Source organism: Globicephala melas, chromosome 3, assembly GCF_963455315.2.
Source record: "Globicephala melas chromosome 3, mGloMel1.2, whole genome shotgun sequence".
Classification (NCBI taxonomy): Eukaryota; Metazoa; Chordata; class Mammalia; order Artiodactyla; family Delphinidae; genus Globicephala; species Globicephala melas.
In genome coordinates this window covers 145,622,144-145,645,516 of record NC_083316.1, presented here as the reverse complement: position 1 = coordinate 145,645,516, position 23,373 = coordinate 145,622,144, and the positions used below count along the sequence as shown (strand labels likewise).

General features: G+C 42.9%; 1 protein-coding gene across 2 annotated transcripts; it reads right to left on the bottom strand.

Annotated features, from left to right (window-relative positions):
- Positions 1-517: 517 nt before the first annotated feature.
- On the bottom strand, positions 518-22,488 carry GABRP (gamma-aminobutyric acid type A receptor subunit pi). 2 transcript variants are annotated; one of them, XM_030829885.2, is made up of 9 exons: positions 22,436-22,488; positions 21,845-21,963; positions 17,352-17,419; positions 16,365-16,582; positions 14,641-14,723; positions 11,111-11,248; positions 10,482-10,634; positions 9,798-9,985; positions 518-820 (listed from the first exon to the last, which is right to left on the bottom strand). In XM_030829885.2, the coding sequence occupies exons 1-9, from the start codon at positions 22,486-22,488 to the stop codon at positions 518-520; spliced, it is 1,323 nt and encodes a 440-aa protein (XP_030685745.1). The 2 variants fall into 2 exon arrangements, with proteins under 2 accessions (XP_030685745.1, XP_030685746.1); XM_030829886.2 differs by lacking the exon at positions 9,798-9,985 and having other exon boundaries at positions 783-820.
- Between the last annotated feature and the right edge of the window lie 885 nt (positions 22,489-23,373).

Sequence of the window (23,373 nt, the reverse complement as noted above, 5' to 3'; positions counted from 1 at the left end):
TTTTGTTTATTTTTATAAGCCCACATTTCATTGTAATCAAAACCAAAAACTAGAATATGTTATTCCCTAAATAGGCAGCAATGTATTTTATTTTATAAGCACTGTAGAGATTTAGTAAATAGCATGTGTGATTAATTTAGAAACAACCTCTGACACTTGACTCAATACACGTAATAGCTTCCTTTTCATTTTTTATATGAGTTAAATGCAGACCAGGGAGCCACTGGGCAGTCAGTCCTGAGAAGGTTTGTAATCTTGGGCTCCATGGGAATATCTTTCATAAAAATAAAAAAGGAATGGGTTGATGTTTCTATTAAAAGATTCTGTAATGCTAGGACTTCTACACAGCTTAAATAATGGTTGGAGGGGGGTTCATTGTTTGAGGAGAAATGCTCAAATGTTATTTTAGTCACTTGTGGTGCCATTGGATTAGGATGCACACTTGGCTTAGAATATCGTTTACATCATTACTTTGTTCTGTTGAAGATCTATGACATGCAAACAATTCAGCATACTCTCAAAAATACATGTAGTATGCCCAGTAAAATACATTGGCTAGCATAAAAATCAAAGGAAATAGGAGTTTGGAATATCGATCAACATTACTGGGGTTTTGAATTGTGAAATAATCAACAATCCTGCCCATCTTATCTCGGAAGATAAACTTGAACTTGTCACTAGTTTTCATTGTCAGGTCACTGTAGTCAACGTTATCGCTGGAAATTTCAATGCTGGCCAAGCTGATCTTCCGTTTAAAGGTGGAGATGGAGCTGTTGATGATGTTAGTGATGTTGACTTCTTCCACTTCCTTTGCCTTCCCCTAGTTCATAAACAGGGCAGTTAGATTGATAGACTTGACTCAGTAAAATAAGTAAGTGGGTATTTATATACTTAGAGGCCTTAGTATTGAATAATTAGGTTTAGGAGAGACCAGTACTGAGTGCCTCATAAATTGGCTGGTAAGCAAGATTTGGCAGTCCTATTATCCTGTTTATAGGCACCTGTCCCTAGGTCATCAGCTTGTATAATGGGAAGAATAACCATTGCCCATTCTAGGTGTGCAGGGCTGTGTGGTAAATGTTAATTGCTCAGACCTTGAAGCTAGCTGACCTAGGTTCAAATCCCATTCTGCCTCTCACTATTGTGAAATTTTAGTCACCTTAATCCCTTTAGAACTCAATTTCCTTGCCTGCAAAATGTTGATGACATTAATACTACCTCTTGAGACTGATGGAAAGATTAAATGGCATAAATTATGTAGAGCATTTAGTAGGTGTTTGATGAATTCCGTTCTATTCCTGGGAGGAGGGAATAATTGACTATGAGAGTTAATAGAAATCAGCAGTGTCTTAAGGACTTTGCCACACAAACAGAAATAGTGATGCTCCTTGCATTCCCATGGAGTTGCCATTCTCCACCATGGCTGGGACAACATAGACTTGGAAGAAAACTCCACGGTACGCAGAGACAACCTGGTCTGGGAAGAAAGCTCCATGGGACACAGAGGCAACCTGGTACCAGGGCAGAGTCTGGGTGGGGTGGCGGCAGCCATTGTTGACTCTTACTCAGGCAGCACATCAGAAGCAGCCCAGGACTCTGACAGTGGCTGATCCACCATAGCTCACCACCATACCCCATACACACAGAGCATCCACACAAGTCCCGCTTGCCCTGTTGTTTGGCTCCCCGACAGGGCAGGGGTGGCAGAGGCTGGGGGAATGATCAGCTATGAAGGAAGGACAAAGGAGACTTGGACTCAAGGCTTCATCTGAGCAGAGCAAGGGCAACAATTGCTGGTGCCTGCGCAGGCAGTACATCGGAGCGCAGTACACTCGGCCCTCTCTCTGCAGCCTACCCAAGCCGAGAGCCCCCACAGGCCTCCCTTGCTTCAGCACTTCCCCAGTGCTGGGAGAGGGGAAAACATACATTTAAAGGGGACAGAGCCAGCATGGGCCCAACCCTCAGGGCTTCTGCTCCAGCAACTTGGGATCAGATCCCACCACCAATAGGGTGGTGATGGCCACTGAGCAGAAGGGAAGTCACACTTCACAACAGGCTCTAGCTCTAGCCCCTCCATTTCCAGTCCCACCTTCTTCCAGCAGAAGGTGGCAGAAGGTGATAGCTGCCAGCACACCCTGAGGAAAGACATGACATGCGTCAACACCAAATCCAGCAAAAGCAATGGGCACATGCGCCCATCCACATGGGGACACATATACATAAGGATGCCCATGCAAGACTGCAATAGGTAACTCTTTCACCTAAACTCATAGAGGCAGAGACATTTAAGCAAAATGAAAAGGCAAAGGAACTGGTCTCAGTTGAAAGAGCAAGAGAAACCCCCGAAAAAATAATGAAACAGAAATAAACAATACCAGATAAAGAATTCATAACATTGGTAATAAGAATGTTAACTGAATTAGGGAAAAGAATAGATGAACGCGGTGAGAATTTTAACAAGGAACTAAAAAAATATAAAGAAAGATGCAATCTTGGGAATTTCCTGGTGGTCCAGTGGTTAAGACTCCATGCTCCCACTGCTGGGGGCCCAGATTCAATCCCTGGTCAGGGAACTAAGATCCCACAGGCCATATGGTGTGGCCAAAGAAAAAAAAAGACCCAATCAGAAATGAAGAATTCAATACTGAAATAAAACTCACACTAGGGTGCAGTGGTTGAGAGTCCGCCTGCCGATGCAGGGGACGCGGGTTCGTGCCCTGGTCTGGGAAGATCCCACGTGCCGCAGAGCAGCTGGGCCCGTGAGCCATGGCCGCTGAGCCTGCGCGTCTGGAGCCTGTGCTCCGCAACGGGAGAGGCCACAACAGTGAGAGGCCCACGTACCGCAAAAAAAAAAAAAAAAACCTCACACTAGAAGGAATGAAGCAGACTAAATGATACAGAAAAATGCAGAAGTGGTCTAGAAGATAGAAAATGGAAATTACCCAATCAGAACAGCAAAAAGAAAAACAAATTAAAAAAAATTAGAATAGTTTGAGAGATATCTGGGATAACATCACGTGTATCTGTGTTCATATTATAGGGGTCCCAGAAGGAGAAGAGAAAAAGAGAAGGGGATGGAAAATGTATTTGATGAAATTATGATTAAAAACTTCCCAAACCCAAAGAAGGACCAAATATCCAGGTACAGGGAACACAGAGGGTCCCAAGCAAACTGAACTCAAACAAACTCACACCAAGACATAATTAAAATTCCAAATGTTAAAGAGAGAATTCTAAAGGCAACAAGAGAAAAACAAGAACCATATACAAGGGAACCTACATAAGGCTATCAGCTGATTTCTCTGCAGAAACTTTGCAGGCCAGAAGAGTGTGGTATAATATATTCAATGTGCTGAAAGGGAAAAACCAGCAACTTAGGTTATATTACCCAGCAGGATTATTATTTAGAATTGAGGAAGAGATAAAGAACTTCTAAGACAAGCAAAAACTAAAACAATTAATCAATAATAAGCCTACCCTAGAAGAAATGTTAAAGGGTCTTCTCTAAGTGGAAAAGAAGAATCTAGAGGAAAGGGAAAATCCCACTAGGAAAGGCAAATATATAGTAAGAATTGAGGACCAACCACTTAAGCCAGTGCGAAGATTAAAAGACAAAAAATTGTAAAAGCAACTATAACGGCAAAAAACAGTTGAAGGATAAACATGAGATGTAATATATGACATCAGAAACACAAAATGTGGGGGAGGGGAGTAAAAAATGTAGATCTTTTACAGTGTGTTTGAACTTAAGTGACTACAAGTTTAAAACAAGTAGTTATAGTTATAGGTCAATATATATGAACTCCATGGTTGCTACAAGTCAAAAACCTACAATAGATACACAAAAACTAAAAAGAAAGGAACATAAGCATAGTATTAAAGGAAATCATCAAACCGCAAGGCAAGAAACAAAAAGAGAAGAACTGAGCAGAACCAGAAAAACAACTGGAAAAGAGGTAATAAAATGGTAATAACTACATACCTATCAGTAGTTACTTTAAATGTCAGTGGACTAAATGCTTCAATCAAAAGACATAAGGTGGCTGATTGGATTAAAAAACAAGACCCACCTATATGCTGCCTACAAACGAGGTAAATACAGACAGACTGAAAGTGAAGGAATGGAAAAAGATATTTCATGCACACAGAAATGACAAGAAAGCCAGGGTAGCAATACTCATATCAAACAAAATAGGCTTTAAAACAAAGTCCATAATGAAAGACAAAGAAGGGCATTATATAATGATAAAGGGATCAATACAAGAAGAGGATATTACACTCGTTAGCATAAATGCACCTAATACAGGAGCACCAAAATATATAAAGCAAATACTAACAGACATAAAGGGAGAAATTGACAGTAACACAATAATAATGCAGGACTTTAACACCCCATTTACACCAATGGACAAATCATCCAGACAGAAAATCAGTAAGGAAACAGTGGTCTTAAATGACACATTAGAACAGTTAAACTTAATAGATATCTATGGGACATTCCATCCCAAAACAGGAGAATAAACCTTCTTTTCATGTGCACATGGAACTTTCTCCAGGATAGATCATATGGTAGGTCACAAAACAAGTCTCAGTAAATTTAAGAGGACAGAAATTATATCAAGCAGTTTTTCCAACCGCAACAGTATGAAACTAGAAACTAATTACAGGAAGAAAATTGGAAAAAAACAAAAACATTTGAAGACTAAACAAAATGCCACTAGAAAACCAATGGGTCAATGGATACATCTAAGAGGAAGTCAGAAAATACCTCAAGACAAATGAAAATGGAAACAAAACTTTCCAAAATCTATGGGATGCAGCAAAAGCAGTTCTAAGAACGAAGTTTATAGCAATACAGGCCTTTCTCAAGAAACAAGAAAAATCTCAAATAAACAATCTAATCTACCATCTAAAGGAATTAGAAAAAGATGAACAAGCAAAGCCTAAATTTAGCAGAAGGAAGGAGATAATAAAGATCAGAGAGGAAATAAATAAAATAGAGGCCAAAAAAATAATAGGAAAGATCAACGAAACAAAGAGCTGGGTTTTTTAAAAAGATAAACAAAATTGATATAAACCTTTTAGCCAAGCTCACCAAGAAGAAAAGAGAGAAAACCCAAATAAAATAAATGAAAGAGGAGAAATAACAACTGATACCACAGAGATACAAAAAATCATAAGAGAATACTACAGTTATATGCCAACAAACTGGACAACCTAGAAGAAATGGACAAATTTCTAGAAACATCCAGCCTGCCAAGACTGAATCAAGAAGAAACAGACAATCTGAACAGACCAATCACTAGTAGTGAAATTGAATTTGTAAAAAACAAACAAACAAAACTAAACTAAAAAACCTCCCAGCAAACAACAGTCCAGGATCAGACTGCTTCACAGGGGAATTCTACCAAACATATAAAGAAGAGCTAATACCTATCCTTCACAAACTATTCCAAAAAAACTGAAGAGGACAGGACACCCCCAAATTCATTTTATGAAGCCACCATTACCCTGATACCAAAACCAGGCAAAGACACTACAAAAAAAATTACAGCCCAATATCTCTGATGAATATAGATGCAAAAATCCTCAAGAAAATATTAGCAAACCAAATCCAACAATATATAAAAAGGATCATATACCATGATTAAGTGGGATTTAGTCCAGGGATGCAATGATGGTTCAGTGTTTGCAAATCAATCAATGTAATACACCACATTAACAAAAGGAATGATAAATATCACATGATCATCTCAATAGATGCAGAAAAAGCATGTGATAAAACATCCATTCATGATAAAAACTCTCATCAAAGTTGGTATAGAAGGAACATATTTCAAAATAATAAGGGTCAATTTTTACAAACCTACAGCTAACATCGTACTCAATGATGAAAAGCTGAAAGACTTTCCTCTAAATTTAGGAACAAGATAAGGATGCCCACTCTTACCACTTCTATTTAACATAAATAAAAGACATCCAAATTGGAAGAGAAGAAGTAAAACTGTCGCTACTTGCAGATGTCATGATACTTTACATAGAAAACCCTAAAATCTCCACCCCAAAATTATTAGAACTAATGAATTTAGTAAAGTTGCAGGATACAAGATTAATATACAGAAATGTGTTGCTTTTCTATGCACTAATAATGAACTATCAGAAAGAGAAAGCAAGAAAGCCATCCCATTTAAAATGGCATCAAAAAGAGTAAAATACCTAGGAATAAACTTAACCAAGGAGGTGAAAGACCTATACTCTGAAAACCATAAAACACTGATGAAGAAAACTAAAGATGATACAAAGAAATGGGAAGATATCCCATGTTCATGAATTGGAAGACACAATATTGCTAAAATGTCCATATTACCTAAAGCAATCTATGTATTTAATGCAATCACTATCAAAATACCCATGACATTTTCCCCAGAACTAGAACAAATAATCCTAAAATTCATATGGAACAAAAAAAGACCGCAAATTGCCGAAGCAATCTTGAGAAAAATGAACAAAGCTTGAGGTATCACCCTCTCTGACTTTAGACTATGCTATTATAAAGCTACAGTAATCAAAATAGCACTGGCACAAAAACAGACACACAGATCAATAGGACAGAACAGAATTGCCTATGGTTAATTAATCTATGACAAAGGAGAAAAGAATATGTAATGGAGAAAAGACAGTTACTTCAATAAGTGGTGCTGGGAAAACTGTACAGCTTTAAAAGAATGAAATTAGAACATTTTGTCACACCATACACAAAAACAAACTCAAAATGGATTAAAGACCTAAATGTAAGACCTGAAACCATAAAACTCCTAGAAGAGAACATAGGCAGAACACTCTTTGACATAAATCATAACAATATTTTTTGGATCACTTTCCTAAGACAAAAAGAAACAAAAGCAAAAATTAAACAAGTGGGACCTAAAATTAAAAGCTTTTGCACAGCAAAGGAAGCTATCAATAAAATGAAAAGATAACTTACTGAATGGGAGATAATATTTGCTAATGATATGAACAACAAGGGGTTAGTATCCAAAATACATAAACAGGGACTTCCCTGCTGGCACAGTGGTTAAGAATCCGCCTGCCAATGCAGGGGACACAGGTTCAAACCCTGGTCCGGGAAGATCCCACATGCTGCGGAGCAACTAAGCCCGTGCACCACAACTACTGAGCCTGCGCTCTAGAGTCTGCGAGCCACAGCTACTGAAGCCCACACACCTATAGCCCATGTTCTGCAACAAGAGAAGTCACGGCAATGAGAAGCCCGCGCACCGCAATGAAGAATAGCCCCTGCTCGCCACAACTAGGGAAAGCCTGCACACAGCAACGAAGACCCAATGCAGCCTAAAATAAATTAATTAATTTTTTTAAAAAGTAAACTAAAAAAACAAAATAAAACAACAAAAAAAACCCAAAATATATAAACAGCTCATACAACTCAATATCAAAAAAAACAAACAACCCAATCAAAAAAATGGGCAGAGGACCTGAACAGACATTTTTCCAAAGAAGACAAAAAGATGACTAACAGGAAAATGAAAAGATACTCAACATATCTAATTATTAGAACAATGCAAATCAAAACAACAATAAGATATCACCTCACATCTGTCAAAACGGCTATCAGCAAAAAGTCTACAAATAACAAATATTGGCTAGGATATGGAGAAAAGGGAATCCTTGTACACTGTTGGTGGGAATGTAAGTTGGTGCAGCCACTGTGGAAAACAGTATGGAGGTTCCTCAAAAAACTGAAAATAGAACTACCATATGATCTAGCAATTGCACTCCTGGGTATATATCCAGGTAAAAATGAAAGCACTAATTCAAAAAGATACATGTATTCCAATGTTCACAGATGCACTATTTACAATAGCCAAGATATGGAAGCAACCCAAGTGTCCCTCGACAGACAAATGGATAAAGAATATGTGAGATATATATATATATATGAAATATTAGCTAGCCATAAAAATGAATGAAATTTTGTCATTTGCAGTAATGTGGATGGATCTAGAGAATATTATGCTTAGTGGAATAAGTCAGACAGAGAGACAAATACTGTGTGGTATCACTTATATGTGGAATCTAAAAAATAAAACAAATGAATGTAAATAGCAAAACAGAAACAGATTCACAGATATAGAAAACAAACTAGTGGCTATGAGAGGGGAGAAAGAAAGGGGAAGGGGTGGGCTTCCCTGGTGGCGCAGTGGTTGAGAGTCCGCCTGCCGATGCAGGGGACACGGGTTCGTGCCCTGGTCCGGGAAGATCCCACATGCCGCAGAGCGGCTGGGCCCGTGAGCCACGGCCACTGAGCCTGTGCGTCTGGAGCCTGTGCTATGCAACAGGAGAGGCCACAACAGTGAGAGGCCCGTGTACCGCAAAAAAAAAAAAGAAAAAAAGAAAGGGGAAGGGGCAAGATAGGGGTATGGGATAAGGTGATATAAACTACTGTGTATAAAATAGATAAGCAGCAAGGATATATTGTACAGAACAGGGAATATTAGCTATTATTTTGTAATAACTTTTAATGGAGTATAATGTATAAAAATACCGAGCCATTATGCTGTACACCTGAAACTAATATAATATTGTAAATCAACTCTACTTCAATTAAAAAATAAATTTAATTTAAAAAATAAATAATTTTTAAAAAAAGAAAGCCTACAGGGAGTAAAATAAATGAAATACCTATTCTTTGGCTGGCACATATGATCATTTGCCTTTGGTACTTGAGTAATATAATTGTGAAACCTTGTTCACAATAGTTAAACACAAGAGAAAAGGCAACTGGATCTTTGGGCTATTCTGAATCCTCATTTCCTCACCATTGGACCCTGTGCAGTCCTGGCACTTTGCTGAAGTAGGGCAGCTCTTCTGCCCTGGATCCGTATCATTTTTTTGCCTGTTAACAGGAGCTTTAGTATGCTAACGTCTATCAAATTGGGCTTCCAAAGAATCCCAGGGTTCCGTAGGCCTGCAGAGAATAATAGTTAAGGGCATGGCCCGTTGCCCACTTCAAATGGGAATAACAGGTAAGTGTCAGGCTTTGGAGCCAAGCAGATTTGGCTGGTGCGAATCCCAGCTCTGCCTCTTACTGTCTGTGTCCCCTTGGATAAGTCACTTATCTTTCCATACTTGAATCCCACAACTATAGAAATGGAGATAGCCTTACTGGGTTGTTACGAGCATTTTAAATGACATAATATTTTCAAAGAGCTTGTGACTGTGTCTGGCACATACATGCTCAATTGATAATAATCATTATTATTATTCTGAGAGCTGGACCATGGTGTTTCACAGCTAAGTCAGATAATAAGTCTTTCCCTGTTAGCAGAAAAATATGCTAATTACGAAATTTGCCACAATTTAATTTTTCCATACATTTTTCAGTAAACCATTACTTGTATAATTTAGGAAAACAAAAATGTGACAAATGAATAAACATTAAATACATATTAATCTGAAACATAAGCAGCGATCATGTTAGGTTTGATACTGGGTTTTTCATGGATGCTTTTTCTTGTGGTTGTGATTTTATGTTGCATACAGATAACACCGTTATTTTCTGCTGGAAATTTAAACATATTAATATCTCACTGTATTTGGTGAAAAGAGCAGTCTTTTTTAAAAGGTGTCATGACTTCCAGATTCCCCCAACTGAACAAGGATGAGAATCACTGGTGCAAACTGAATCACTGGGGGTCGGGAACCAGGTCCAGGTCATCTCTACAGACCAGTATATGGCACAGGTGATGAATCATATATAGGGCCCTCAAAATTCTTACCCTATCTTTGGCTGCCATCTGCTGTAGGGAGCTGTAGTGGGCAACTGCATATTCCAGGAGGGCCCCAAACACGAAGCTAAAGCAGATCCCCAGGTACACGTCAATGGCCTTTATGAAGCAGTTGGTGTTCGGAAGAGAAGTGCGGGACCCAATCATCAGTGTGGTCATTGACAATACAGTGGTCACTCCTGGGAAAAAAAGTAAGCAATGTACCCACGTCAGTGGGCAGTGAACCTTCCATCACCCCGTGGCAGACTGTCTCCCTTCAAGACTTGGCAAGGTGAGGATAGGACTCAGAAATGGAGCATAGCTCATTCTGAAAAGTCTGTGGCCTTCTGGAAAAGGGTTGATTTGTCTATTTTATACAGATATGAGTGATATGATTTTCTAAATGTTTCACCTTCTGTCTTCTCACTGGAGGGAGGAGTTCAGTAAACAAATAACAGACAATAGGCCATCGAATCACAATTCTCCCTTATCTGTCACTGTCAAACACAAGTTTAAAAATGCATTATTCCTAAAATAGTCTCTCGGTCTCTCTTTCTCTCTCTGTAAAAGAGTCTCTCAAGAAACCAGCTCCTGGAACTGCCCTGGGAATATCAATGAAAACAATGGTAGAAGGTAAAAAAAAAAATAAGGACCTAATAACCCAGTTCTTAGAAATCTCCCGTTGGAGCTACTTACCAATGCAGGTTCTTGCAGGAACTGAATCAAGGGAGATCCAAAACGAAACCCAGGATAACACCACCAGGAAAGTGGAAGGAAGATAAGTTTCCAAAATGAAATACAGGACATTCCTCTGAAGCTCAAATTGCAAGACCAGTCGTGTATAATTTCCTGATAGGGTGAACAAGGGATAGGAAATCATCCCTGCTCACCTAGCAGAGTGGTTTCCCTGTGGGATGTTTAACTTCACTATATTCACATGAAGCCATCTGTTGTTCACCAAAACATAGTTAATCATGAACTGTCATCATAGTTTCAATGAAAGAAATTGCGGTTGTAGAGAAGGGGATTTGTGGGAATGCCCTCACCCAGGATCCTCTTCTTGTGCCTTTCTCTGTCATAGTATTCCTGCAGCATCATAACTGCTGGTTTCCTTGACATCTACTTCACTAGACTGTGAGCCCCTTGGGGACCTTTTCAGTAGTAGGTGTGGAGCAGGTAAAAGTGCCGAGCCCAAACCCTCCTGCCCCACCACACCTCAGAGGGGTTCCTGGGCCCCAAAGGGACCAAGTGGAAAAAAGATGATACTTCTGACTCAGAATACAGCTCAGCTATTTTGCTTTTGTGCAGTTTGTCCCACGAGTTACCTGTTTCCTGCTGCGATCTGGTAGCTAACGTGAAATATTGTTGTACGGTGTACTGAGCAAGCCGCAGGTTCTCCAGCCCGCGCACAGAGTCATTCCCTCTCAGCCAGCTGAACTCCACGTCATTCCCATCATAGCCCCCTGGCAAGTGAAACAGTGCCCTGATCAGCAGAAGGTAGCAGATTGAACTGGTCTGGAAAATGCTGTGATATGGAGGAAACAGAAGCTCTGTCTTGATGGTGCTAAGTCCAAGGATGATCCCATGCAAAATTGGGCATGATTTCTCAAGTGTAATTGCAGTGTCTACTCAGAATGAGATGACCTGCTAGGGCTTTTCACCATCAGCTGAGAACCGTTTCTATGCTAAGCATCGTATAGACCTGGTAGATGATAAGCAACTAGAAATGGCCTCTATCATTATTTAAATGATATTTTTGAACATGTATCTGTGAACCCACAAAGGCCTGTGCTAGACATTGCTTTTCAGGACAGTCTAACCCCTCGGAGGGGGTTCTCAGGGACTTTACAGTTGGTCTATTCATATTTTCATATTGGCATAAATGCAAAAACAAAAACAAAAAACCTTCAGCCAGCCACATTATTGATGTGTGTCAACATAGGTGTTTGATAAATCCCAAAGCAGTTTTACCAATATAGCTGATGATGGTAATAATAGCTACCTTTTATTAAACATTTATGTCCTTTACACATTATGTCTCTAAGGTTCTCATGAGCTTGCAAGGTAGACCTGCATATTTCTTCATTATTTAAAGCTTTTTAAAAAAATAAAATAGAAATGGATCTTATACTTGATATATATAAAGTAGAGCTTACATTTTTCCTCAAATGTTATTATTCAATAAATGCTGTGCCTTAGAATTGAGGAACTATAATGTTTTGCCCATTTTATACATGAAAATTATCAGATTCTGAGAGGTTGCATAAGTTTCTCAGGATACCAGTGCAAATGAAAAACAAACCAGGATTGTACCTCAAAAAAGTTGAATACCAAAGCCCATGGATGATGATAATAATAATATCTATCATTTAGTAAGCAATTACCTTTCTAAGTGCTTTACAACATTATCATCTCATTTAATCCTCAAATGATACCTTTGAGAAGATAGATGAATGGTTAATACGCACATGAAAAGATGCTCAAATCATTAGTCATTAGGGAAATGCAAATCAAAACCACAGTAAGATACCACTTCACATCCACTAGAATGGCTGTAATTAAAAAGACAGACAGCAACAGATGGTGAGAATGTGGAGAAGCTGGAACATTGCTGGTGGAAATGTAAAATGGTGCAACCACTTTGGAAAACAGTTTGACAGTTTCTTGAAGACTTAAACATAAATTTAACCCAGCATTTCAGTCCTAAGTATCTGTCCAACAGAATCAAATCATGTCCACAAAAGGACCTGTACACAAATGTTACAGCAGTGTTATTCATAACAGGTGAAAGGCGGAAACAAGCCAAAGAGACTTGTACTACTTGTATTCTTTTGTCTGGAATAAAAAGGAATAAAGTACTTAAAGTACTGATATATGCTTCATCATATATGAACTAAAAAACATTATGCTAAGTGAAAGAAGCCGGATGCAAAAGACCACATGTGGTATGAGTCCATTTATATGGAATATCTAGAAAAGACACATTCATAGAGACAAAAGGTGTACTAGTGGTGGTCTGGGAGCTGGTGGTGGCAATGGGGAGTGACTGTAAATGGGCATTAGGAGTCTCTTTGGGGTAATGGAAATGTTCTAACAATGGAATGTGGTAACGGCTGCACAACTCAGAAAATTTACTAAAAACCTTTGAATTGTACACTTAAAATGGTTGGATTTTATGGTATGTAATTTATACCTCAATAAAGCTGTTAAAAATAACTCTTTGAGTCAAATACTATTATTTTTCCTACTTCACTGATGAGGAAACTGAGGTTAATTCTACTCACCCAAAGTCACCCAGCTAGTGAATGGAAAAGCCCAGTGATTCTGGTACCTGTGATCTTAAACCTGGAACTTCATTCTCCAAGGCTACTGAGAAGTGGGATGCCAGTGTTGGGACTAACATTTTGTTAAGTCTTAACCTATGGTATCCACTGTCTGTCAGTGGTTATCTCCGCCTCCATAGGGGGGAGAAGTAGTCATGAGCTCTTAGAGGATTTCCAGGTAAAAATTGTCTGTGCACTTTCCCTTGGAAGCACGCCCTCATTTACTGAAGCCAGCTGTCCAAATAGGCCTAGAATCCCAAAGAAAAAACATATCTAAAAAAGTAAGTTGTACAAGCCTCTACTTAGATACTTTGCTATTACAACTGGTAAATGTTCACAGTCATTACATTCTCACTGCTCTGTCCCTGAGTGGATATGGGCAATTGTGGGATGGTATCAATTCTTGTCTAGGGATGGTGTTCAGGAAAAATGCCCTTGGTGAGGTTTCTGTACCCAAATAACTGCTGATAAACATTCAATGAAAGCTTCCTCTGCTCACTGGGGACGATATTTGTGCAAGCAGAGTGCTGAAGTTTCCAGGAGAATCTCACTCCTGGGTTTTGAGATGAGCACAGCCATCCATGGAGGGCAATTGCTTTTTCTATGTGGGGCTGAAAATGAGTTCTCTTTTTGATAACCTCAAGTTTTAGTCTGCCCCCAAACAGCTGTATTGCTTCAAGAAGGTTTTGCATGCATTTAATCAATAAGGTAATTAATCTGCCTGCCTGAGTCTTTAATTAAATGTCTACCTCTGAAAAACGCTGCCTCATAATGGTTGTGTTTCTTGGATGTTGGCCACTTGTGTCCTTATGTAAGAAGTGCCCAGTGGTTTCCAGCACTTGACTGTAGTTTTTCCTTCTTGCACGAGCCATGCCTTGATACCTTGATAACTCCTATATGCGGCATTTTCTTCTCAGAACACGTATCACTGGTGCCACCTCCCCATGGTGGGCATTTCAGAGTGGTTTACTAAGGAATCATGGAGATCACTCACGGTGCCAGGAGTTCATTTGACACACATCAACTTAGAGTAAAACCTCCTTCCTCATCACAAGAAAATCCCCAGACTGCAGTTTAGATGCCCACTTGCTGACATTACTAGATTAAGCTTTATATATATATCAAAACAATTTATTTTAGAAGGTGGAAGCAGTCTTGCAATAAATGTCAGTGATTGTTTTGTATACTTGCCATTTCTAACTTCTGCTGTGTTCTTTCTGGCTTCCATGAGTTAGCAGATTCTGAGGCCCCCTCCTAGTCCTACTGACCCCTGTTTGCTTGGCTGTCTTATCCACTTTTAGGTGGAAATATTTGGTGCCAATGCACAGTGGTCCTCTCCCAAAGATGTAATACTGTAAGGTTTGGTTTTGAGCGGTCTCCAGATCTCTCTGGATGTACACCCAGAAGGTCTGAACCCATTGTAATCAACATCAAGGAGAGAAAGGCCACTAGGTATAGGACACTCTTCATGAAAGCACAGATCTGAGTCACCCCAGAAAATCATCTAAGGGGCCCACACGATATATACTCACAGCTTTCTAGTTGCAACTTGCATGTCTGTGTGTCCATGGGGTATTTAGACAGGTCCATGTTACATGCAACGGTTGTTGTGATTCTAAGAAAGGAAAAATGATGGATTCATAGAGAGTGTTATGAGGATGCTATAGAAAGTATACACTCCCTCTTAAGGGCCACTCCAAGAGAACTTTCACCTTGACTCTTACAGTGAATGTGTGACTTGGTGCCTACATTCAAAGCAGTCCTGAGTTTTTCTGTGCTAAGTGACACCTGTGAGACTCAGTTAAAGCTTGGGGTCCAGAGTGGAGGAAGTTGGAATGTTGGCAATTCAGAGGCAAACTTGCAACAACATTGCAGAACAGAATAATTCACTGGCTTGTTTGAGATGCTTTTTCATTCAGTTTTGAAACTTATTCTTCAGGAGAGACCCATAAGGAGTCCGTGCCTATGCAAAATGCTTCGCATGAATTATCCCTTTGAATTTTTAAAGTAGCTTTACTAGGTAGGAAATATTATTATTCTCCTTTTGCTGCTGAGGAAACTGGAGCTCAGAGAGTCAAGTAACTTACCTAAGGTCACAGAGCAAGAACTTGCCCCCAAATCTGTCTGACTCTAGAGCCAGGCTATTAATCATCATCCATCACTTGTAATCCTTGTACAGGATGCTGTGTTATGTGCCGTAATACAGACAGACACACACGCACATGCACACACACACACACACACACACACACGTGCTGTGGGAATACGAGGAAGGGGCACCTTAATACGGACTGGAGTTGGGGTGGAGGGAGAGGTCTATTGGACTTCTTGAAAGAGGTGCTGGGGTTCTGGCTGACCTTTGCAAAACTCAGTGCAGCTGAGGAGTGTCAGATAAATGGTCCGAAACTTCAGCTCATTGCTTAGCTCAGTCCTTGTTTTATAACTTCAGCCTCTCACTTGGGATTTAAGATCAGCCTCATGAATATTTGGTTCCTGGCCTTCTGCTGAAGGCCTCTAGCAGTGTTTGCAGTCCTTGTCCAGCCCTGGCACAGGCAGCGATGAGTCCTCCGCCTGTGGGCTGCCTTACATAGCACTTTGGGGGCATCTTCCCTGTTCCTGCCAACCAGCGGCTCGATGAACGATTGGGTGGGAGGAAGTTTTGGCCTCAGGGATTTGTAGAAGGGGCAAAGGGGAGCCTGTGACTACGGGTGGTGAGGCTTGGAGGACTATGCTTTGCTTTTCTGTCTGTACAAGAATGACTCAGCTAAGTAAAGATGTATTCTTAAGCCACCGCCACCCCGCTGAGCCCCATGAAAGGAAAGTTCTTTGTATCACCTCTCTGTTTGCTCTTGCTGTTCCCCTTACCTCTTCTTGGCGAACTTCCGTTAACTCTTTAAGATTCAGCTCAGGGTCCTGTGAAAGCATCCTCTAACATCACCCCAAATCACTAACCTACTCTCCACCTTGGGGCCCCAGCGCCTGACTTCCTTTCCTTATGTGTCTGTGTCAGGACAGTGTCTTATTCAGCTCCATATCCGCAGTGTCCAGCACGGGCCTGGCACAGAGCACACATTCTCAGTAGATTCTTGTTGAGCCAAACTGGACTGAGAAAGGGCCCTGCTGCTCTGGGGACAGGGATCTAAGAAGGCAGGCACATGAGAAGGGTAGGTGGTTATTCGAGCGCTGTTCAGAATTCCTTTGCCTTTTCTCCCCGCTCTTTCCCCCTCCAACCCTGAGGTCGCAGGTATCCAATTACCTGAGAGCATACAGGACTGTGCCATTGGAGAAGAGGCGGATGAGCCTGTTTCCCACAGTGACTTCATGGAGGAAGGACTTTTTGGACTCCACGATGTAAGTGTCTGGCACCCAGAGGAACTCCACTAGGCGTGCATCCAGAGTGAAGCTCTTGTCGCCTTCGAACACCAGCCGCTGGTCCGTCCAGCGCTGTCTGAGGTATATGGTGGCTGTGTAGTCCTGAGGGGGCAGCCGGTGGGGAGGAAATGGATGGAGGGAGAAAGCTCAGAAAAGGGAAGGAAAAGGGTCAAGTCTTACTCCCCTACCCACCTCCACTGAGGTCAAGAGCACGTACTACAGTAGACATGGGTAAATAAAGTTTGTCTTGAGGTGGTGGCCTGTAGCAATAAGAGAACAAAGCACCTTATTGATTCTGGATAGTAACGCCCACTGCCAAAAGGGGGCCCCACAGGAGCATGTTCAGGGTCTTAACTTACTTGCCCTCGATCACAGAGGCCACACCAAATTGTTGAAGGTTTTGGTGAGCAAGGTGCTTAGGTTGTCCAGGATTTACCCAGAGTCCACAGTGGACCCTCTAAACTGCCTTTAGTGTCACCTTATCTATAATGTGTTGTCTTAAGTGAGAGGACGGTTGAAAGCAGTTACGTGATTGTTGGTTTTCATCAGCTTGTCTCCCACTCTGTGAGGGACCATGTGACATTCAGGCTTCCCCCCTGCACTTTTATTCTTGTCCCCCACTTTTATCCCTCACCAAGTACACCCACTCCACTCCCTCATTTCTCCCCTCCTAGCCTTTGAATCCACTTTCCTTCTGATACTCAGAAGATCTGTTTTACAAGCATCTTCCACTGTCTGGAGTTTCAGGATAGGTCTCCAGCTTCTGCCATTCCAAGTAAGTCTCTGTTCTGCTTTGAGTAGCTAGAACATGTGTCCTCATAAAACACAGGAGAGGGGCTCCTTGGGTGGAAGATGAGGGGGCCACACTTACCATGTTACTCTCTGAAATACTGGAAATACTTGCAATGTCCAGAGTCAGTGCTATCTGAACAGGTTCTCCTAAGAATGAAGAAAAACCAGAAAGACTTCCATAGAAACACAAACAGATTTCCTAACCCTACATTAGCACAGTTAAAAAATAAGCATATATTAGAAAATTATGCCTATTGGAAACTTTTAAACAATTCAGAAGTATATAAAATACTTCTAAATAAAAGGTTAATTTCTATCCTCCCCATCTCAGGAGGAACCACTATGTAGCGTGTGCCTCCCTTTTGTATGAAAAAAATACACAAATATGTAGTTAGCTAAATACATAAGAGAGAGACCACACGATTAATTAGTGTATATTTTAAAGAATGTAGCGGTATTTGCTACTTCTTACTTGGAGATTCTTTCCTATGGTGCTTGCAAGGGACTCATTAGAAATGTAATAGAGATTTGGTAATTTGTACACAAATATATTTCCCCCCCCAACCAAGTAAATTTACCACAAGATGGCATTCAAGACTGCTCATGGTTGGGCTCCCGCTCACCTCCTGACACTCTCCTCCACCTCCTTTATTCTCCAAGAACCCTAAACTATTTAGAATTGCAGAGCTGTCCACGTTTCATCTGGTGTGCAGATGTTGGGCCTCAATCCTGGAGTCCCAGCAGATGGGCCAAACTCCTGAGAGGGCCTGTCTTAGCTCTCAGGACTGAGGTTTGGGAGCCACGATACTCGGCGGCCAGGCCAGGCCAGGGACGTTTACTCCTCCTTAGGCTGGACATGTGGAACAAAAGCCCAGGAGTCAGAAAGACGTGAGTTTCGATGTGGGAAAAGTTACCAGGTCCTTCAGAACTGCAGTTTTCTCACCTGAAGGTTTGAATATAATGCTAATGACATCAGAGGGTCACGGACAGGGTTAAATGAGACTAGGTGTGTGACAGCTTCTTTGCAGGGTGGTGGCAAGAGAGAATGGACATGAAGTGCCCGCCTGGCTGGACATCTAGAAGGTGCTCAGAAATAATTATCTGTACAAAGTCCCCAGCATTGTTCCTGTCACATCCTACCAGGCACTTAGTAAACAGCATTTCCCTTCCCTTCCCCTCTCCTCCGGTGATCTTAGCTAATTCTGGAAAAGCAAAAACTTTCCTCACCAGGTTAACAGATAGAGTAGCATTCACTTGCAAGATAACTGGGGACGCCTCTGGAAACTGACAACGCGTTAACCAGGAAAAGGAGAGGCCAAATTCAAAGGACGCTTAGAAACAGCAAACTGGGGGGAATCAGACAGAGCAGCCTAATGATCGATTGAAGGAAACCAAGCCACAGGATATATAGGTAAGAATTTGGAAGTGGAGTTTTAAAGCCAAAGCAATTAACAATAATTAACTTAATACTTAGTGTTAATACTTGGTGGGAAAGGGGGAGATCTTTGAGGGCAGACACTGGAGGGTGCTGAAGGAGTTATGGTGCTAAGTGGCTTTCTGCCCCTCAAGGCAGCAAGGTGCAGTGTTAAGAAGAGGATCTTAGAGTCAGAGTGTTTGAAACCTCTGCTGGCCACATCATAGCAGTGTGACCTTGAACAAATTGCTAAACTTCTCTGTTCTACAGTTTCTTACCTGTAAAATAGAGCTACTAATGCTAGCCAGCAAGGGTTGGGTTGGGAAGGTTACAGGATCTATCTTATGTGCCTGGAACACAGTGGGCAGTGGGTCAGTGCTGGTTGCGCTCCTCCCCGCCCCTTGAGAAACATGGAGAATGGAAAACACACAAGAGCTCCAGCCTCAGTGTGGGTTTTTGTTTGTTTGTTTAGTTTGTTTCTAGGTAGTCTAGTCTAGGCCTTCCTTCAGTTGGCTTTTTTATAGACCGGAGTTTGCTCCTTCTTCCCCTTGAGTTATAAAAGTTAGCTGTGCCACCAGAGGGCAGCTTTCTCCTAGGAAAGAGGTCAAAGCCAGGTTCTGGGCAGAGTTCAGGAGGGCCTGCTTGCAAACCTGTGCTGTCCAGCTCAGTCCCTGAAAAACCCTGTAGAGGTCTTGTCGCTCAAGGACATCAGGGTCCGAGAACTGGGTGGACAGACATTACGGAGAGCAACAGTCCCTCCGTGGGCCTCGAGGCTGCCTTGTAAATGTAGGTTCTGTAGAAGGCAGCGTGCCACAGGCTCGTGACAAGGGGTGGGGGTTGTGCCTTCCCCTCCTTTTGACTGATGACCCCTTGCCCCATTTTTGCCCCAGGAGGATCTGGGCCTCACGTCCCCTTAGGTCCACTCCAGGCTCAGAATGGGCACCTTGCCCTAGGACTCTGTACCTTGTTGGCCCGTGAGCAAGCAACAAAAAGGGCAGTGTTGGGCTTCCCTGGTGGCGCAGTGGTTGAGAGTCCGCCTGCCAATGCAGGGGACACGGATTCATGCCCCAGTCCGGGAGGATCCCACATGCCGCGGAGCGGCTGGGCCCGTGAGCCACGGCTGCTGAGCCTGCGCGTCCGGAGCCTGTGCTCCGCAACGGGAGAGGCCACAGCAGGGAGAGGCCCGCGTACCGCAAAAAAAAAAAGAAAAAAAAAAAAAAAAAAAAAGGCAGTGTCCTGGCCTAATTGTTTGGGATCTGGGAGGCAGAGAAATTGTTGAGTGGAGCCAACCAGATGTGGAGACTCATGTGCTTGTCATTAGTGTTCAGTTGCTCCTGGGAAAACCAGAGGAGGTTGAAGCCCCCCAAGGTCCCTTAACATAAGGACCTCAAATCCTAATTGTGTGGCCAGGAAGCTGCGTCTCTCAGATCTCCAACCGAAGGGGGTGTGATTGGCCCTAGCTGCTGTGCTCTGAAATCTTCCACCACACTTGCTTGGAGGCCATGCTTCCCATGGGCTGCATCCCACCAGGGACTGAGCATGGCAGGAATACTAAGGCAGGCCTGTTCCTGGGAGGCACAGAGATGGGAGACTCCTCTGATGGGAACTTTAGCTCAAGAACTCCCTGGTGGCCTTTGCAAACACACTTAGAATCGCACTGTAGTCTAAGACTCCTCCACCAGCCTTCCTTCCCTCCCTCCCTCCTTCCACTGGGGTCAGACCTGCATTGCGGTCTGACAGTTCTCCAGCTTCCTCCTTTTTCTGCCCCATATTTTGTCACAGATATGGCCCCAATAAATATCTTGCACGGATAATCCCCTCCCAGTGTCTGTTCCTCAGAGGACCTGGACTGACCCACTAATGCTAGATCTGACCAGAGAATTTTATCATCTGAAGGGAGGAGCAAGAAGGAAAGGGATGAAAATAGACTGCATCCTGATGCTGTATTTACACACTTCATTTCATTCAGTCCTCCCTGTGAGGCAGATAATGTGACCCCCAATTACAGAAAGGGAAACTGAGGCTCAGAAAGCTAAGATGCTTGCCCAGCAGTAGAGCCAAGGAGCCAAACTCGGGTTTGTTCCACTCCAAGGCTCTTTCTACTAGTTTCTGCTCGAGGTAACAAGACATTAGTGACCACATTGGTTCAGTCTTGCATTTTACAAACAGAGAGGCTGAGACCCTGTGAGGAGGTATGTGGTGGCCTCATTCTTTCCCTCCTTGCCTCATTCTTCCAACAAATATTAATTGATAATTTGCTATCTGTTAAGTACCGAGATGCTGCTGGGTTTGGTGAGGTAAATAAAGCAAGACTCCCCCAGGGGACTGCAGCCTAGAGCTGAGACAGACATAAAGCCAGTGACAGTATCACCCGGTAATGGCTATGACTTGGAGATATGTTCAAAACAAAGTGTGAAGAAAGGGGATGGGGCCTGGAGGAATCTGGGTGGGCTGCTCAGAGGAGGAAGCCTTTGATCTAAGACATGAAGGAAAACTGACATTTCACCAGGGAGTCAAATTGGAACAAGCCATTCTTGACAGGTAAACAGTCTCAGCAAAAAGCACAGAGACCAGGGAGGCCAAGGAGGTCAGGGGGCACATTTGTAGCAGGGCATAGTCGGGAGAAGTTGGGGAGATGAGACTGACAGACAGAGGCTGGGCTGGGGAGCGCCTGGTGTGCCATGCAAAGGGCTCTGGACTGTATGCTGAGGATGCTGGGAAGCAGGCAGGTATTCTGAGCAGCAAAGGACCCAGGGGGGTCATCCAGTTGACAGAGTAGAGGGTTAGCCTTGAGGAAGCAGGCTGAGGCAGGAGGACCAGGTGGAGTAGTCCTGGTGAGACATGGTGGGTTCCTTGAATAATGACACTGGAAGTGTGGGCAGAAGGCGGACAGCGTGTGTGAGGTTGTGAGGGGGCTCTAGGAACCTCCTCAGTGGGGAGGAGTATTTCTGTATCCTGCAGGTGAAGAGACCAGAGAAAGTGCTTTCTCCAAGGTAGCGTGAAAAATCATTGGCAGCTGTCTGTATCCATCACTGCCACTCCTTAACCAGTGGCAGGTCAGAAAACGCAGTCGACTAAACCTCCTGAAACCCTTGTCTGCATATTGTCTCTGTTCCTATCTTTTTGAATTGATGTCCTAGGCAAAAAGAATGACCTACCACCAAAATTGGGCCTGAGAAACTTGTTATATCCTGCTGTGAGATTCTCAAAGCCAGGCAGGGACAGCTTGTCACTTCTGCTGGCCTTGATGTTAAACTGATTCCCCTGGATACACATCCTGGAAAAGAAAATGGGTTTCGGTGCACAAGCTTGCTTACGTGTGGATAAACATGCATACACACAGACTTGAGCTTGTGTTTGCATGTCTGTGTGTGGTTGTGCTCAGATACGAGCAGTAACTTCCCCAAAGAGAAATCTCTGATTTTCAGCTGCTGAATTAATACATGTCCCGATCCCACTCCATTTTATTACCCATTTGCTATATATCACAGTGTCATGCTAATTTGGGAACACTCCAAGCACCTTCCCCCCCAAACCCAAGGGGTTCATCCATCTATGACCCTTTTGGAAGCTTGACTTCTCCAGATAGAATAACTGGCAAGAAGTTGCATTTGTCCTGGTGCATCAGGGAGGTGAAGGCCTGACGTTCTGTCTCACCATTGCTAAGTAGAAAGCGCTGCTGCCCCTCCCACCACATGCAAAACCCAAAGCAGTTCAGCTCAAAGCCACCGTGGGGTAGCAAAGCTCACCTTCCAGTGAGGAGACTCAGACACAGGAAGGTCAAGTGGAGACTGTGCCTCATGTTGAGGAGCTGCTTATGCAGAGAGGGGCTGAAGTAGAAATACCTGGGGAAACAGATGGGGTAGGTGAGAGGCAGACAACCCAAAAGGCTCACCTCCTCCCAGCCCAGCTTTTCTGTCCTGTGGGGCGTCAGTTACAGCATTTTCTCCACGTCTGTGGGGAGCAGCCTCTTCCCACACCTTTCCGTTTCAGCTCCTGCCCCCTGAATGTCATCCAGGAGTGACTTCATTTTGAAGGATCACATTTTAAATCCAGCCCAAATAAAGGCTGAGGACTTGTTTAGAGGGTGGTTCACCAGAGCAGAAATATAGCTGGTCCACCCTGAGCTGCATATCTGGGGATCCCCAGGACTGTCCTCACCCTGTCCTTGTCCTGACTTTGCCAGGAAGGACATCCTCGACGACACACTCCCCCTGACCACGCCATGTATCTGAGGGTCTAGGCCTGTTAAGCAGGTCACGTAGCCAGGAAATGAAAACTTCCCGAGGACCTCCATGTGCCAAGGAATGTGTTAGGTACTTTCCCACAGATCTTCTTGCTCTATCCTCACGGTGGCCTTGTGAGATGGGCAGGTTAACCCCTGCATTGTGTTGAGGAAACAGAACTCACGGAAAGGTCACTGTGCTAGTGAATGTCAGAGGAGACTGTGAAGCCAGGGCTGGCTGCCTCAAGACCCAGTCCCACTGGCTGCTCTCCCAACCTCCTGGACCTGCTCCCTGGGTGCTTTGAAGCAGTTCACATGCTGTGGGTGAGCACTGTATGCGTGCAGACTGTCAGGGTAGACATGGCCCAGGGGCATGGCCTCCTCAGGTTTGGGAGCTGCTGTCAGATGTCTCTGAGAGAGCAACAGACAGTCAGGCAGGTGAGCCTGTGACCCGTCACGCTG

What these genes read in the sequence shown, in the direction of transcription:
- GABRP (XM_030829885.2), bottom strand. Translation starts at nt 22,488, where the DNA reads ATGAGGCACAGTCTCCACTTGACCTTCCTGTGTCTGAGTCTCCTCACT. An exon ending in CTGAGTCTCCTCACTGGAAG is followed by an intron (nt 21,964 to 22,435) that starts GTGAGCTTTGCT and finishes TTTCTTTTCCAG; the next exon opens with GATGTGTATCCAGGGGAATC. An exon ending in CAGATCGCAGCAGGAAACAG is followed by an intron (nt 10,635 to 11,110) that starts GTAACTCGTGGG and finishes TCACCCTATCAG; the next exon opens with GAAATTATACACGACTGGTC.